This window comes from Astatotilapia calliptera, chromosome 11 (genome assembly GCF_900246225.1).
Source record: "Astatotilapia calliptera chromosome 11, fAstCal1.2, whole genome shotgun sequence".
In the NCBI taxonomy this organism is placed as follows: Eukaryota; Metazoa; Chordata; class Actinopteri; order Cichliformes; family Cichlidae; genus Astatotilapia; species Astatotilapia calliptera.
In genome coordinates, this window is record NC_039312.1 from 28,865,644 (window position 1) to 28,884,384 (window position 18,741).

General features: G+C 37.0%; 1 protein-coding gene across 1 annotated transcript; it reads right to left on the reverse strand.

Moving 5' to 3' along the window:
* Positions 1-6,740: 6,740 nt before the first annotated feature.
* On the reverse strand, positions 6,741-8,541 carry LOC113032726 (snaclec bothroinsularin subunit beta-like). The gene is made up of 4 exons (XM_026185787.1): positions 8,254-8,541; positions 7,801-7,955; positions 7,477-7,595; positions 6,741-7,213 (listed from the first exon to the last, which is right to left on the reverse strand). The coding sequence occupies exons 1-4, from the start codon at positions 8,324-8,326 to the stop codon at positions 7,081-7,083; spliced, it is 480 nt and encodes a 159-aa protein (XP_026041572.1). The 5' UTR covers positions 8,327-8,541; the 3' UTR covers positions 6,741-7,080.
* Positions 8,542-18,741: the final 10,200 nt, after the last annotated feature.

Genomic DNA, 18,741 nt, shown 5'->3' on the forward strand with positions numbered 1-18,741 from the left:
GTAAATGTCTATATGGAGATTCCTGCTGCCCAAACTTATAGAAAAGGTCAGGATATGCAGGCTAGTATCTGTACCTCCAACTTTACACTACTTTACTTGCACCAGATCACTGCTATTTTTAGAAGGTTGCAGAGCAAGTTACATTCAGTTAAGAGGTCAGTTTCTATTACCAAACTAGGTGTAGCTATTTATTTTCATAGAAATGCAGTTGAGGTTTGATGTAATAGAGGCAAAGAGATGAGAGAAGAATAAGAGAGACAAAGACACCTGTTTGTAACAACTCAATGGCACTAGAGGTCTCTGTTTGGGATTTTGTGTTGTGTTGTACTTTGTTCTGCTTGCGCTACCCTGGGGCCCAGTGAACTTTGCTATAAAAGCTTCCTCTCCTCAGTCTCCCCCCTCCATTGCTCCATGTCCTGACATTGCTACCAGCTTTTTGACTTAGACCACCTTAGCTATGGCATGATTTCTGGAGATATTTTTGTTTCTACAAATATATATATATATATGCTTTACTGTACACTACTGACCTGTTGACAAACAAGTTGTCTTTAATTATGGTTTGTAATTTTAAGTTGTCACCTTGTCTGATTCCTCTCTTTTGTTTCAGTCTACAAGCTGAGCTGTGACAAATGACAGATCATCCTTTGCAGCTTAGATTTCTGGCTGGTGTTATATTCTGTAATTAGCTTCATATTCATGTATCTTTGATTTGAAACAGCTAATCAATGGTGGCAGTGTCTTTGTGGTTTGGGACTCTGTTGGCCTTTTAGCTGTGCTGAAAATGGCACAGGTTATGTATTTGTCTTTTATTCCCACCTGTCAATGTGACTAATAAAGAAGGCATTACATACTGGCACAATGAGTGTGTTTACTGCTCAGCATATTACATAACAGCATAGGGGGCATACATGGATGCTGACCTTGATAAGAGGATAACCTCTTTGGCCGCATCTATTTGACTTCCTATCAGGATGAGGAAGTGGGATGTGCTCCGCTTTTCAAGGACAGCTCACAAATTGTCACTCATGCAGTATGCTCTGAAAATTTGCATTTAGTATTTCAAGCCTTTGTTGGTTCAAAACTATAAACAGCAGTTCTTTATTCAACCAGTTTTAGACATCAGTTTCAGTTTTATCTTCATTCCACAGTCTACAACTACAGACACTAGAAAATGCCATGTATTTCTGGGACAAATAGATTCTCTCTGCCTCTGAATAAATTTCAATCATTTGCACCAGCTCATGAAAGTAAAACAGATAGCACCAAAACTACAAGACAGTAATTTTGTGTGACATAGGAGACAGCATTTTAAATAGAACAGATTCTTAGGGTGTTACAGATATTTTGGAATTATGTGTTTTATCCAAAATTACAGTACAATTTGAGGTGAAACAAACTTATTTTGCCATGTTTAGGGCATTTTAAAAGATTAAATGATTTATAGTGAATGATTTTTTGATGATTTGATGCACAGCAATAACATGTTAACAAAGTTTTAGTTCCAGCTTTGTCATCAAAATGTATTTTATTGACATGCAGCCAAAACAAGGCTTCAGTAAATATAAAAAACAAACAAACACTCTCATCTAGTGGTCACATGCAGTCAGTACAACTCTTTACTTATAAAATCCAATATTATACAAATACTTGAAAAGCACACATAAATTATTTTGTGGTTAAAGATAAGAAAAAGTGTTGATAATTACATTGCATCAATAGGAATGTTTTGCAATGTATTACACCACCTGTCATAAAAATATGACAACATATTTTAGAAATTTGTCAAAAAACTTTTTAAGCTGAAAATATATTTTAAAATAAGGAATAATTACAAATGGAATTCACATTTTCATACACAAATTTGAGTCGTCACACTGGACTTCTCTGAGAAGTCAGAAATTACAATTTCTCCTGATTGTTTTGGCGCAATTTCACATCTAAAAAGACTCACTTATAACTGGGTGTGTTTCCATACACCCATGTCAAAATCCAGAAGAAGCAAAGTTTTTTCTGACCTGTTAAGCCAATCCAAACTTTTACAACACATCTGACTTCACTCACCAGTTTCTGTTTTGGAACAACTGTAGTTAGGATGCTTCATTCACTTAGATTTGAGAACAGCCATAAAACATCAGATGGAGTGTTGGACAGCTGATTTAAGACATTTCAGGAGATAACAGTGAATAGCACACCAGAGACTACATAAGAATAAAGTTACGTTGAAACCAAGCACACCATTGTTTTTCTTGTGACATTACCTATAAGTTTGATGTGTCACATGGCCCTCTTCCTATTGAAAAAACAAAAGTTGTATCCAAGATGGCCGACTTCTAAATGGCCACCATGGTCACCACCCATCTTGAGGAGTTTGCCCCCTCACATATACTAATGTGCCACAAACAGGACTTTAATATCACCAAACATTCCCATGTTATTACGGTGTATCCATATAAATGGCCCACCCTGTATTTTGCTTTTCTCCCTTTCAGAGATTTTTGTCTAATAAATCCTTCACATTTCATTTTCGTGCCTCATCACTTCCCCCTTCTACATTAGGTCTACATTTTTGCTGTACTCTTTCCAAAGTCCATAAGATTTTGATAAAAGTAAAAAAATTTAATTTATGTCTAAAGAGCACTAAACACTGAAGGCACTGCATAAAACTGACACGATGTTCAGAATTTTATGCATCTGAAATCACCGTGTAACGTACATACGCGCTCAGTTTTTGCGGAAAACTTGACCTCAAAAACGGATTGTGAAAAAAATGAAGTTGACATGAGGAGATGATGAGCTAGTCCTGATGTTACTAAATAAGAAAAGAATGAAACTGAGATTCTATGTTCATCTAATTCTCACGAGAAGACAGCACCAGGGTTTGATCTGGAGTTTCAGACATATTTCAGGATGTCAGTGGGGCAGTTTGAACATGTTAGCAGAGATGGAAGCTCATCCAAATAGGCAGAGAAATCATTTCATAGCTGTGTGCCTGAGGTAAAACAGTTTACTGTTTACTATTTTCCAAATCATAGTATAATCAGTACAGGTGTGCAATTTGAGCTACAAGCACGCATGTGAATGTGCGAATGTGTGATTGTTGTCTAGGTGTGGGCTAAAACTTGTAGACACAAAATAAATAAATAATAATAATTGAGAAAGGATTGTATGATGCTTGCCAATCAAATTATAGACTAGAACAGTGGTTCTCAAACTTTTTTTACAATGAGTACCACCTCATAAAATATATGTCTATTAAAGTATCACCCTTATGACTGACATTAAAGTAAAGTAGTATAGGCCTATTTAACACAATATATGCGAGACAATTTGATTTCTTTTATGAATGTTATTTATTTTAACTGTCATAAACAGGATGTGATGTGATGTGAATAATTCTGGTCAAATGTACAGTGAACAAACAAGCTGACGAGTAAGATAACCAAAAAAATGTTGCACTGTGTTATAGTCTGACAGCTGCTGGTAAGATTGACTTGCGGTAGCGCTCCTTCCTACACTGTGGGTGTAAAAGTCCACTGCTGAACGAGCTGCTCAGAGCTCTTACTGTCTCATGCAGGGGGTGGGAGGTGTTGTCCATGATGGATGTTAGCTTAGACAACATCTTCTCCACCCCAACCTGCTCTATGGACTTCAGCGGACAGTCCAGGACAGAGCAACTTAGACCCTTTTTTGTAGACTGCATTTGTCTTTGTGGACCAGTCCAGTTTATTATTGAGGTGAACACCCAGGTATTTGTACTCCTTCACTGTATACTTACAGTTTCCACGAGCTGTATACTCCTCCTTGCATACTTTGTAAAGCAGTTTGAACTTCCTTTAAGGTTAGAGGCTCCCCCAGCTCCTTGTCTTTCTTGATTTCCCTCTCCATGAGCTACAAGCATCTTCAAAAAAAGAAAAAAAAGAACCCTTTCTCATCCTGTATGTAAAGCATACACATCCACAAATACATTTTTAAACACACCATACTTTGCCTTCACCACCATTATTCTGCCCTTTCCACCTCCTGAAATTCACAGGACTCTGGTAGGAAGTTTTTTGAAAAAAGGAGCGCCACTCCACCACTGGCTGTGTTTAAATGACTCAAAATCCTTTCTCCCTCCCATTCCCTCCAGTCTGTCTCAATTAAACAGTCTGTGTTTTTCTTGGACCATTAGCACATTTATACTCTTCAGTTTGATGAATTCATACACACTGACTCGCTTCCTCATATCTCTGGCTTCATTCAGATTTAAAGGAGAAACTCTGAAGTTACTCATTACAAAGATGCAAGGATAAATAATGACATAAAATAAAATAAATAATGACATAAAACACAAAGCCTCATCTGTCATGTTTAATTAAGAACAGGACACTAACATAGGCCTTTCATGGTTAGCAACAGTGAATTTATTTACAGTGCAAAGCAAAAAGTGTTCCAAACTGTGCAGTTTCCTTTAAGGCAAAACTCCCGACTCCCATAAGGTGTTCTCTTGATCCATGGTGCAAGAATAATCCAAAACGTGTTATTTACAGATGTGCTCATGCCCTTCAGTACTCCTCCCGTGGTTACCTGTGTGGAGTTCTTTTTTACTGAGAGAATTTCAGGAGACAATCTATCTGTTAGTTATATTTTATTGTTGGGCAGTTAAAGATTCGACTTGCGTAGCAGTGGACTTCTCTGCAGAAGTCAGGCAGTCTGCACATGCAGAAGCAAAGTACAATTCATAATTCATTAAAGTATATATTAGACACATGAAAACAGGAAAATAATTGTGATTGGCTATTGATGGGGAAATACTGTGGTTTAGCCTCAGCGCTCCCTGATTTATCTGGTCTTTGACCACCAGTCTGGGATCTTGCCCTGTGTCAGAAAGCTCCTCCTACCTTACAGTTGTTACCAGGAATGTTTTATTTTCATGCTGATTTCAGTTTTAACTGACACAATGACGTCTCTACTTCTTGTTGATTAGAACATCCTGTTATTATACACCCAAGGCCAAGCAGCCTGTCCTGTCTGAAACTGTGTCTTTCTGAAACCTTCTACACTCAACTCTTTCTATCCCTCTTGGGGTTAATACTTATATCCTTTTAAAAGGAGTTTAACAAAATTTATTATGAGCATACATTGCAATTAATTTTAAAAAATAACATAATATAATATTAACTTAAATGGGAGATTCTCCTGAACTTGTTGCAACATAAGCAGCATTCTAGAGAAGACTTGGTCAAAACTTGTTATGTAATTTATTTCTTCCCTCACAAGCTATCTTTGGCTTAGCTCAGTCATAGTTTCCTTCCTGTGGTAACTTGGTAACAAAACCAAAAAAAAAAAAAAAGTATTAAGAAAGCAAATTTCCCTAAATCGGCGTATTCTGAACCTTTGGCTGAGTATTATCTGTTTGTGTCACTCCTGCCACTGATGCATCAAAGTCACTCTGTAATCAAAAAATATTTGACAACCTGGTAAAAGAAGATGCAGCAAAATGTGCTGAAGAACAGCATAGCAACTATTTTTGGATGTTTTCTACAACTTGCTTCAAGCTCCAGAATATCGTTAAAAGAAAGAGGGGGGGAAATATAATTAAATACATGTTTAGTTCTCAGAATTGAGTGTGACATCCTTGGCAGCTAATTGATTTTCTTGATCCCAAAGCTCTTGTAGTGTTATATATGATGTTATAAGATGACCTAGAAGGTCATCTTATAAAACAGTTAATGATAGCTAACTGGGTTTTGAGAGAAAAGATTAAATATAAAAATAGAGAAAAACAGATTTCAAACATAGGCAGCCTACATACAAATTTGACATGAGGTCTGAAAGTGTAAATGTCCTGTTTTAGGTTCATACATTTAATTGTTTAAAAAAAAAGACTTTAAAACAAAGAGTTTAGACCCGCCTACTCTCCCTGCAGATTCCCCAGGGATCTTCCAGAAGTGATGACATTATTTTTTGGAGAATTGATTTGTTAATAGGCATACCTGCTCCATATGTTACCATGGCAATTTAGCCCAGTAAGAAGTGAACCACCTTCTTTGTACAAAAAAACCAACAATAACCCTGCAGTTATCCAGATAAACCAAAATCCTTCTTCACAGTCCAGGACTTTGGTAGCAGTTTTACTTTAAAGGGTGCTGATAGCGTAGGTGTGGCCACAGCTGTAACAAAACCAGGAAGGAAAAAAAAATCCAGAGAATTGTTCCTCTTTCTGGATTAAAACGTACTTTTCTTAGAAGTAAGAACCAATATATTCTTTGAATCATCCACTCTTTACTTTCCTGGGGATTCATAATGTTGTGAGTTTGCTTTTTAATAACATTTTGCTGTCAGAGACAGAGAAAATAGAGAAAAAGAAAAAAACAGCAAAAACAAAAGAAAAAAAGGGAGAGATCTGTCTCATAAAGACTAAACAACTGAAATATCAGAATTACCTTTGAGAATTATTGCATATGATGTTTTATCATGCAATCTACAAACCAAAGTACAGCACAGAAAAGCAAGGAATAAACTGCATTTAATATCCAATGTATTGTTATTTGTTTATTTTTGAGCACTGAAAGAAAAAGTATAATCTTTACTTAAAAAATTAAAGGGTTTTGGTTTCTTTTTCTATCATGAAGCATATAGAAAATGGGACAGGCTACAGGTTCACCCTTATTAGATCTTAAAAACACAGAAATAAAACCTTGTCAAGTGGCCACATATGGTCAGTACAACTATTATACAAAGTCCTTTATTATCACTTTATTTAAAATGCAGTCTAATATAAAAGAAAATGGCAACAACGAGCAGTGTCAGATGTACATAAGAAATAAAGCAGCTTTGTCATATTACACAGAAAATTAAAATACACTGCACAGACACATTTTACATGTCATGTGGGCAAGGTTAGAACTCTGAATTCAGGTATCAAGTATTTACATGTGAATTTGGTATGTGTATGGTTTAATCACAGATAAATTCTACTCTCTTATTTCAGGGCACTACAATATTTGGGCGATTCAGAATAGTGTGTGTGCGTGTGTGTGTGTGGGAATAATCAGTTTTGCTGTTTGATGCTTTTTTCTATTTACTAAAGTCAAGCTAGAAGTTTAACTCCTTCTCACACATCCAGTAGTAGTTTTTGTTACATTCAGCAGTATCCCAAATGGACCAAGTTGCACTTTGGTACGCACAAGTCCAGAGTGTAGAGGATGAGGATGTTTGTCCGAAGTTGCTAGAAGAAAAAACAAATATGTTTTCAGTGCATGAGGCTTTGGAGTGTTGAGGTTGAAATGCGCCTAACAAATAGCAGAACAGCAGTGGCTCTACTAAGGCTAAATGGTTAATAATTGTTGCTTCTCTGCTGCTCTTAACCAGCTAACTACAATCAAAAAAGGAGTCCTTTGGTGTGTAGCTCTTGCCTCAGTGGGCAATCAGACATTTTATAGTGTAAGATAACAGGATCGATGTGGTGATTTAAGATTCAAAGGGCCTCACTTATAACACAGTTGGCTTCCATCCACCCATTTCAATGTCCACATATTGCTCATGTTGTTCCACTCATATTTGAAGCCGATCCAAAAATGTACAGCCTGTCCATAAGACCTGACAAAATCCTGTTTTGAGGGAAAGTGGTTTTAATCTTTTATTCACTTTGGTTGGAGGATGACAATAAAATAATTCAGACATTTCGGAACATGGGAGTGCAGAACACACCAGAGACTAAATCAAATAATAACTATTGTTGTTGCAATACAAACGAGAGTGGCTTTATTCTGCTAAACGTTTTAAGTTTATAGGGGAAAAAGTTTATCTAAATACCTTTTCTGCATCATCACTGATAATCACCAAATGAGCTCCAAGCCTCTCGCAGTTTTGTTTGGCATCCTCCCAGGTGGATTTAAAAGAGGAAAGGCGGTAGCAGCTTGACCTTAATCTTTTCCATCCCGGGGAACATCTTGGAAGGTTTGGTAGCGCTAAATAAACACGACAAGACTGAATCTTTATGAAATGATTTCCATCCCATTTATCACCAAATAAAACATTTATAGCTCAGTTGGTGCAGAATTTTCAATCACATTCATCCATCGCCATAGGTACTGGAATAGATAAGTAATGTTTGAATTTTCTGACTTATTTCTTTTACTTACTAATTCTAACTTTAGCTTAGTTTAGCTAATTTTCACTGAAGTGTTGTTTGATGACATTACACATGTACGTGTCTTTCCAATTTCTAATGCAAGTGGCTTGACTCTTGAATCAGTTTTGTTTTACCTTGATTCAGTCTGCTGTTTTCTTCAAGCAGTTTGTCTTTCTCTTGAATGAGCTGATCAATATGTTGATTCATTTGACTGTTCTCTTCAAGCAGCTTGTCTTTCTCTTGAATGAACTGATCTTTATGTTGATTCAATTGACTGTTCTCTTGATTCAGTTGACTGTTCTCTTGATTCAGTTGACTGTTCTCTTCAAGCAGCTTGTCTTTCTCTTGAATGAGCTGATCTTTATGTTGATTCAATTGACTGTTCTCTTGATTCAGTTGACTGTTCTCTTCAAGCAGTTTGTCTTTAGTCTGCAGCAGCTGATCTATAAATTGATTCAGCTGCTCTTTCTCTCGAAGAAGTTGGTCTCTCTCTAAAAGCACTCCTCTGATGTCATCAGCTGACACTGAGGTAAAATTGCAAGTTGAACTGTTTTTTGATTTGTTGGAATTCTCATCTACAAAGTGAATCAGATATGGGTTTGTTCGTTTGTTTGTTTTTGTTTAGTTTTTACTGTGACTTGTAAAATGTGGGCTGATACATACCGACTTGTAGCCACATATAGACATTGAGTGATGATTGTATGACACATAGCAGGCCGAAACTGATTCCAGCCAACTTGTAAATCGTTGATCCTCCTACAACACACACATCTTACATCAAAAATGTATCATCAGCATAAAGAAAGTTACATTTTTTGTTTTCTCTGTGTTTTCATGATGTTTAAATCTAATTATAGAATCCAGCTGTCTTGCATGTACATTTTGTTAACATTGCTGCATTGCATATTTTTCATCATCTTAGCTATGGGCCTGGAGCCCTACATTCTTCCATTACATTTATACAACTTTGTACACTAAATTACTTTTATTGTCATTTCTTAATGTAATTATGCTAGTATGTAGCTTCATTTTTTAAACACCATATAACAACATTTTTATGTGGATGTCCGTCACACTGAAAATCTTTTTGCCTTTGAATGCAGATGACATATCTGGACCCAGGTTTCTCTGCAGTGGTTATTGTTCACAAAAGTAGATTAATTAAGAATAAAAGCTAAAACTATAATCCTTGATTAATTTGCCTTTTGTCAAAACTTTTGTGAACTATCAATTTAGAGAGAAATGTAAATTATAATGATCATACCAGAGATGAAAAGAGTAAAATAATTTAAGAGATACCTGGCTTGTGATTTGCTCTTGTTGTTTCTCTGCTATCAAGAGCTGAAGGGACAGAATATTGAGTTTCCATTCTTCTTACACTGACGATCTGAGAAAGCACTGTTTCATCATGTAAGCTGAATCTCTTATTGTGGCTGTTGCCTTTAGTTTCCTTTAGCCTTTTGTTTCCTTGTGGTAAATTAATCATCTCCTTTTTATATTCACTGATCTTTAGATAGTATAGTTATAGTGGTTGTGTCATGAACCACAAAAAAAAAGTGTAAACAAAGGAAATTATGATAAATCTCCCCATTTTTTTAAAATATAGAGCAAAGGCCTATCGGTGCTTGCATAATTATTTTCTTATGTTGCCTTGTCTTTATGTTACCACAAATAACCTATTATGTTTTTCTTAATGAATAAATAACTAACATTTACAAATTTAAAAAGTATCTATACACACCCTATACCACACAGTCATGCAGTTTTACTTCCCATGAGTTCATATCCTGTCTTGAAGTTATTTGACATGTTTAACATTATTGCACTGCTATAACTGTACACTTCTTATTTTGCAGTGTTTGGGTTGTACATATACATTTAACTTAAACAATTTTCTACCAGATTTTTGTGTTTGTTGCTTTTTGTTGACCATGATGTAGTATAAAATAAACCCCAGTTCCAGACTTATGTTTGCAGGCAGGAACTATGTTAATTATTTTAAAATGCGTTATATATCTTGTGGTATGCATAACCTTTAAATCAGTAGAATACAGCTTAGATTATGTCCAACAGCAGAAAATTACATAATAAAATCTACAATAAAAGAGGTGCATTAGGTGGTATAGGCATAGGAATATTGAACTTAATTATATAATACTTTGTACTAATATCATCTATGTTATGTTTACAGTACGTTTTATGTTCATCTGAACTTGTTATTCAACGCACACTTAAACCTTACTTTAAGTCTTAAACTTAGCAAAAATCCTCACAGGAAAAACTTACTGCTAAAGATTCAATAGATTTTAAACTCAAACTAGAGTCCTGAGTGCTTGATAAACTGGATTTCTTCTGGGTCTGTGAAGACGTTTCGAGGTTATTTCAGTTCTAAAACAACTGATGGAGAGTTATTATAACTCATAGTGAGGTTGTAGACATGTTCCTGAGGTCATTACCCACTATTACTCATGACAGCCATCACATCAGTCAAGGCATAAAACGGAACTTGGATAATTGCAGTCCTCACTCACCAGCCATGAGCCATATTTTTCATAACATACGTCTGTGTTGTGAAAAATAAGTTTTGAGAACTGCATGATGAGTAATGAGAATGACTTTTCTGTTGTGAGAATTGATTGAGGAAAAACTGCAATGAGGAAGTTCTTCAAACCTGCATTCTTGAGGGGGCGACTTCACCCCAATGAAGTCAATCCCATGGTGGTACTTTCTGGTTTTTAGACAACATCTGCATGCTTTTTCACAATTTAACTTTAAGATTCCATAGTCTGCCTTGTGTAATGTAATTGCTATCACTGAACGGCTGTACTTCTCATTTTTGAGCGGCGTTCAGTTTGTGAATATTTACCTGAGAGTGGATCCCAGCTCTTTTATCCTTCCTGAGGAAAAAAAAAATTCTTTGCTGGACTTTCTTTACCAGGTGAAATGCATTCAAAGCCAAGGTCAGATCAGCTGTGATGTCAATGCCCAGGAACTTATTGGCAACCTGTTCTGCTTGGAATTCAAGCATTCCTGTAGTCTGCAATGACCTCCTTGGTCTTGCTGGTGTTAAGGACCAGGTTGTTTGATGAACACCATTCGGTCAGGCGCTGAACCTCCTCTCTGTTGCGAGTCTCATCAACAAAGGCAATGGAAAATCAAACTTGTGGAGTTATTCAGTAACGTCTTTTATAGGCCAAACATTTATAAAAATTAACATTAAAGTATATACTTAAATGTTAGTAAATTCTCCCAAATTTGTTGCAACATAATCAGCTTCCTAGAGAAGGATCAATATTTAAAATTGCCTATACTGTATATTCTATATGTTCCCTCACAGCTATCTTTGGCTCTGCTCATACACTTATTGACAGAGTGACAGCCATCTTGCTGTCATAGATCCCAGTTCTATGACTATGGTAATATAGATAGTGTAATAGCTTTCTTAGTAAGGTAAATAGGTTCAAGGGTGCATTGTGTTCCCAAATAAATTTTTGCAAATCTGAGTTATGTTGAAGTATTAACTTGGTAAATTACTCTTACTACAATCATGATCCAAATTTGCCTCGAACAGCAGGTCTATTTAAGAGCTTTGGCTCCTATTTATGGAACATGAATGTTCTACACATTTTTCCTGATGATAATTTCACATAATCCAATAATACTGATCCACACTGTATATAATAAAGAGTCTAAGCTTCTGTGTGGTTGACACAGAGCTAACTGGCTTGTAGCTAACTGGCAAACATTTAGCAAGTTGCAGACAAGGGGAGCTATTTGTATTCTTCATTGCTGACAGGTTTTTTTTCTATGAGTCAACACCATGAGATAAAGCTGTATTTTTCCTGCATGCGAGCCACATAGAACTAAAATTCCCATGATGGTTCTTTTTTTCCCCTGAAACCAACATCCAGATATGTATACACACTCTATACCACAATGTCATGCAATCTTACTTCCCTTATGATGTCATTTCCTGTATTGAGGGTATTTTAAAAAATATCTACTATCATTGCAGTGCATTAATATGGTTGCCCATCTTCAACAGGTTTCTTTCAGTGGAAGCAATTGACTGTGTGGCATGTTAATGGCGTAAGGAAACAAATGCAGACATGTGGAGACAAGTGGAGATTAACTGAAAGTATGCTGTTTATTTGGCTGAAGGCAGATAATACACAAGCAAAAAGGAACTGAAGGCTATAAGTTAATGAATTCCCCAAAAACTGGGAAACATGCTAGAGCTGGAAACATTGAGGCTGGGAACCACTGGGAGACTGTGGAGATCGAGAGGCGCTGACAATGAATCGGAATAAGAAACAAAAACAGTCCACAGAAAACAGTGGAGCTAAGTGGAGCTCACGAAAACAGTTTATATATAGATCAGAGGACCGGCCCGGAAATTGACAAAGCAGGGGTCCATTACGGAGCAGGTCCGGAGGCCAAAGGCCTGTTTTACTTTTAAGGTCCATGTGTGGTATTCTGCTTTGCTTCCTCCCTGTGATCATTTTAATTATTTACAAAGGCGTGATGTTATGTGGTAAAGATCAGATATATATATATATATATATATATATATATATATATATATATATATATATATATATATATATATATATATATATATATATATATATATGCTAATTGAAATGCATTGTATCTAAAACTACATATAAATTAGTAGTTTTAAATGCAGAAACTTTATTGTCATGAATGAAATGTCATAATAGGGCATAACAGAAAGAAAGATTAATTTCCTTTTGATCTAACTTAATGGTTAATGGTTCTATTATGCTCTCTGCGTGATAGATGATAGATCAGGTGAGACATCAGTGGCACAGGCAGCATTCGGGGGGCACAGGCAGCATTCGGGGGGAAAGGCATCATTACATTACATCATTACACATTCACACACTGTGTGAATGTGTGTGTGAATGGGTGGATGACTGGATATGTAAAGTGCTTTGGGGTCCTTAGGGACTAGTAAAGCGCTATATAAATACAGGCCATTTAGTGGCACAGGCAGCATTCGGGGGGCACAGGCATCATTGGTGGGACAGGCGGCATTGGGGGGAAAGGCATCATTGGTGGGAAAGGCATCATTGGTGGGACAGGCTGCATTGGGGGGAAAGGCATCATTGGTGGGACAGGCTGCATTGGGGGGAAAGGCATCATTGGTGGGACAGGCTGCATTGGGGGGAAAGGCATCATTGGTGGCACAGGCGGCATTGGGGGGACAGGAGGCATTGGGGGGACAGGCATCATTGATGGCACAGGCAGAGGGTTGCACTGCAGTGGGCGGCACAATTCTTTCACTGAAAAACACCATAGAACACAATGCATTTTGTCATCAATATCATGTCACATTTAATGTTCATGTTCAGCTAAAATTGTTATGCATAGGACACTCACAAAGCAGAAACTCCAGCAACACTTGAGGGAAGATGACCAACTTTAATAATTGACCTACGCGTTTCGGCTTGTGGCCTTCATCAGGGTCAAGCCGAAACGCGTTGGTCAATTATTAAAGTTGTTCATCTTCCCTCAAGTGTTGCTGGAGTTCCTGCTTTGTGAATTATTTCATCTTCTCCATGCACCTTGGAAGCAGGTGAAGTTGTGCCAGAAAAGTTTTTTTGCTGCGATGCATAGGACACTGCAACTTAAAATTTGATAATTTTGCCTTTGTGTGACTCAAAGCCTTGCAGTAAAGGTCTGATCACTGAACTTTTTCTTCAGTGTAACACCATATTAACATCAAACTGCAATGTGCTACTCATGGATGATAAATGAGCCAGAAAAACACTTTGAATGTCTGATTACTTTTTAAAATGCAAATTTACACTCTTACTTTCTGAATTTGAACCTTTCCACCAGTTTTCAAAGACTGGTGGAAAGAGACATTTCAATTTATCCCCTGTGGATCTGAATTAATTCAGTTCATTTCAATTCATTTTTATTTATACAGTATCAAATCACAACAACAGTCGTCTCAAGGTGCTTTATATTGTAAGGTAGACCCTACATTTACATAAATCCCTACCTTATTGTGGTGGAGAGGAGTATGCGCCCTATTGATCCAAGAAGCTATGTTTTTGAGGTCAATTTGCCCTTGTAGTGTCCCAAGAAAAAATTGTTCTAGATGAAGTGTACTAAGTGGAATTCTCAAGACCCTTATTGAAGGTAAACCAATGTACCATAACATCTTGCCTGGATAGGGGTTACCAGGGCCTTAATACTGGAACTAGGCCTGGGCAAGAGGCTCATTGGTGAGCATTGGGTAGTTGGCCCCTAGGCCATGGAGCCTGGCAAGGCTCAGCCTGAATGAGCCACATGGGCCAATCCTTCCTGTGAACACACTACCATCAGGGCAGAGATGATGATGATACTACTACTACTACTACTACTACTACTACTAATAATAATAATAATAATAATAATAACAATAACAATAATAAAAATAATAATAATAATACATTTTATTTAAAAGCACCTTTCAAAACACCCAAGGACACTGTGCAGAGTAAATAAGACAAGCATAAAAACAGGAAATAAACACAATAAAAGGCAGAATTCTTGGTGGTCTGATGCCAAATTGCTGAAACTGGCTTTAGGTACATGGAATGTAAGTTCTCTGAACTAGTGTTTGAGACCAAGTGATAGCAGTTGGATATAGTATAGCACACCATAAAACACACTGGGGGATCTAGAACCAGTCTCTGGAGAGGGGTTGAACTCTATTCCACTCTGGAGCTGCCCTTGGTGAAAGGCAACAAGTAGGGGTGGGTATACTTGTTCAGCATCTATGTGCTGGAGTTTCCCAAGTGGATGAGGGTTGGCCTGCTCAACCTGAATCCGAACGGTGTTTTGTTGCCGGACTTCTTTGACAACCATGCTTTGTCAAAAACAAATACTATATATATATTTACATAAGTGCATGTGGCACCAGGGCACCATAAAAGCGAAGGTCGTTTTTGTAATCGTATTACCAAATCTTCGTCCACATGTTCTGGACACAAGGGTGAAGAGCAGAGCTGGAGTTGGATCAAGTGGGCATCTTTAGGGGGATTTCACTTCTCAGCTACTTTTACACTACCTTTTGCTGGAGCTTGGTCCGCACTTCCATCAATAATTCAATCATTCAATCATTCTCGATGGATCTTGGATTCTGCTAGTGCTGCTCATTCAGTTTTTAATTTTTATGGACAGAATCGGTCACAGAATGTCATCTTTGATTTTTGCAGATGATGTTGTTCTGTTCAGTACTTTGGGGTACGTTCACCAGGTGGGGAGAGTTGAATGGGAAATTGACAGATGTATTAGACCCTTGTCTGCAGTAATACAGATACTGTATCGGTCTGTAGTAGTGAAGACAGAGCTTAGTATAAAGACAAAGCTTTTGATTTACTGGTCCATTTATGTCCCAGCCTTCACTTATGGTTATGACCTTTGGGTAATGACTGAAAGAATGAGATCAAAAATACAATACAACACAGTGGAAATTAGCTTTCCCGAAGGGCGACTGGGCTCAGCCTTAGAGCAGCTTGGCTAATTGGGCAAACCTCAGAGTAGAGCAGCTGGAGAGATTATATCAGATTATGTCTGGCTTGGGAATGCCATAGTGTGACCAAAGAAGAGCTGGAGGAGATGGAGGCCAGGGCATCGCTGAATCATGTTACTAGCATAGATTGCAAAATTTAACTTTGTTTATTTAATTCACTTACCCCTGTCTAGTTCGGACTGAAGATCCCTTATCTGAACTTGTTGACTGATGATATTGTCATTACACATCCTCTTCTGTTCAGTTAGGTGTCTATTGGTGGCCTTTAGCTCATTGTTCTTCTTCTCCAGTTGTTTTTTCTCTTGAATGAGTTGTGTTTCATGTCGATACAGCTGGCTGTTTTCTTCAAGCAGTCTTTCGTTATATTGATTCAGCCGATCATTCGCTTCAGTAAGTTGTTTTTTCTCCTGAAGCAACTGGTCTCTCTCTAAGAGTACAGCTGAGATGTCATCAGGTGACAATAGGGTGATATTGCACGTTGAATTGTTTTTTGAGCCACCTGAAGTCCCATCTAGAAGAGGAATTCAATTAAATGTTTGTAATTAATTACATGTTATACATTGCCTTGCTACTCAGTGTTATGGGAAACGCATTTGCATTCAGGTCGGGGCTAATTTAACACTGTTCTTTCTGAAACGTCATCCAGGACTCATAGTCTTCGAAACTAATTAAAGGGTGTTAGCTGATTGAATTTAACGAAGTCAATAAGGAAAAATAATGTAGTTAACTTGAAGATAGCATCAGATTGTGTAGCCCACTACAATCAGTCAGTAGAACTCCAGTCAATGTTTGCTGTGTTTTTATATTTAATGTGATCTAAGGGGTATGCTACAAGTGTAGCTCAACACAACCAGACTTTTTTGTGTTTCTTGTGTTTGCTGCCTTGACAAAACCTAAAGCTCCAGCCAAAGATAACGGCTATTTCTATGATGTTTATCGACTTTCTCTGTTTCTGCCGTATATTCTGTGTGCGCTCAAATAAGAACAGGTGTTTTGTAAGTGATTTGATTCTTCTTCTGCACAAAATGATTCCTTTGCTACTTCTCCAATCAGACATTAGAACGTGATAATGATGATGGGATTTAGTGCAGAGTGGTAAGATAAAAACTTTAACTGAAGTTAATTATTTTATTGCTCAGTGCTGCTGTTTATTTCTAAGGTGATGGCTGCAGATTAGTGCTCTAAAACCTAACACTGGATACATTTAGACATTTTAATGTCTAAAGAATAACATTTCTAACATTTATAAATATAAATAACATTTATACATGTTATTCTTCCATAGCTTAATAAAGGAGACTTTTTTTAGCTGACAAACTAAGATGGGAATCACTTTTCAGCAGATTGAACTGAAATCAATTTTATTAACTTGGCATGTGCTCGTAGTGCTTCCAGCTAATTTTAGACTCAGACATGGAACATAACCTACTCCCAGTCAGGTTATGTGTTTAAAGCAGGTTTCCACAGTAATTTAGTCAAGTAAAATGAAAGTGACCCTAATGATACAGAAAACTCCTACTTTAAACACAACATCGCTGGTTAAGCCATCAATCTGGGTTTGTAGTACATTTCTGTGGAAGGTGTGGGCTGATACGCACCAGCTTGGAGCCAGCTATAAACATTAACAGCAGACTGGATGATGCACAGCAGACCAAAGCTGATTCCAACCAACTTTAAGATTATTGCTCCTCCTACGGGTAGGCAAAAACACACATATACAATCCAACAAGATTCTGTTATTAGCATTATAAAAAAAAGAGTAAATGTTACTTTTCAATATTTTTTTTGAAGTTATTAAATCAAATTATGCAATCCATGTCTTGCCTGCACAATTTATTCATTCATTTAAAAAAAAAAAAAAACTGTGTGCCTTTGAAGTCCTGTGGTGATTCTTTACTTGTTAGGGACTGGGCAACATTTAGCTATTTAGCATTATGTTTGATTATAATTTTATGGTCTACTGTCTTCCTTTTTTTGTTCATCTTTTTCTTCTTGGGTTTTCACTTCCAGGAGGACATCGCCCTTTTATTTTTGTTAAATAGATTTATAGTTGTTTATTGTCTTCCTTCCCTCAACCAGTCACAACAGATGGCCGCCACTCCCTGAGCCTGGTTCTTTCCTGTTAAAAAAAGAGTTTTTTCTTCCCACTGTCGCCAAAGCGCTTGCTCATAAGGGGTCATATGCAGAGGTCTCGCACTCCAGGCCTCAAGGGCCAGTGTCCTGCAGGTTTTAGATATCACCCTGGGTTGACACTCCTGAATCAAATGATTAGTTCATGCCTCTGGAGAAATTCAAGACGTGTGGAGGTAATTTAGCCATTTAAATCAGCTATGTTAGATCAAGGACATATTTAAAACCTTCTGGACACCAGCCCTTGAGGCCTGGAGTTCCCCCACCCCTGATCTAAATGTTTTATGACTGTACTCACCAAAAAAGAAAAAGGTAAAATGAAGTTTTTCCAAAAGAAATTACATTCTCAAAGACTCAGAGAAAGTCAAAGACTTCTACTTCCTCAAAACATTATTATTATTATTATTATTACTACCCTTAATTCATTTTTCTGCATTACAAATTTAACTTAAAAAAAACACCCTGCACAAAATACGCTGGTGGAATAAATATTTCACTGGCTGGGTTTGGAAAAACACAAACCAGAACTTTTTAGTGGCATTTGGAATTTAAGGAATCCTAAATGTATTACAAGCATATAGAAAATCTATGCACTTCAAATAAGCACAGACACACATTTAGTACATTTAGTAAACTACATAGTTATTTTTGTCTTTTAGAGATGGAGCAAGACAAAAGAAGCTTGTAAAGAATGATTATAAACTGGTTATTTGAAGTAAAATGTAACTTCTATAAATTACAGCAATGACAGAAATGGTTGACATAAACAAAACAAAGTTTAATTATTAAAGATTTAGACCTGACTGATTGTCTCTGGTCCTCGCTCTCCTACCAACAGATGAATTGACATAGTGCCGTAGTTCCATTCTTCTTTATTGACAGTCTTGAACCGATGTTCAGCGAACGTGTTCTGGCTTGTAAATTGTGACTGTAATAGTTT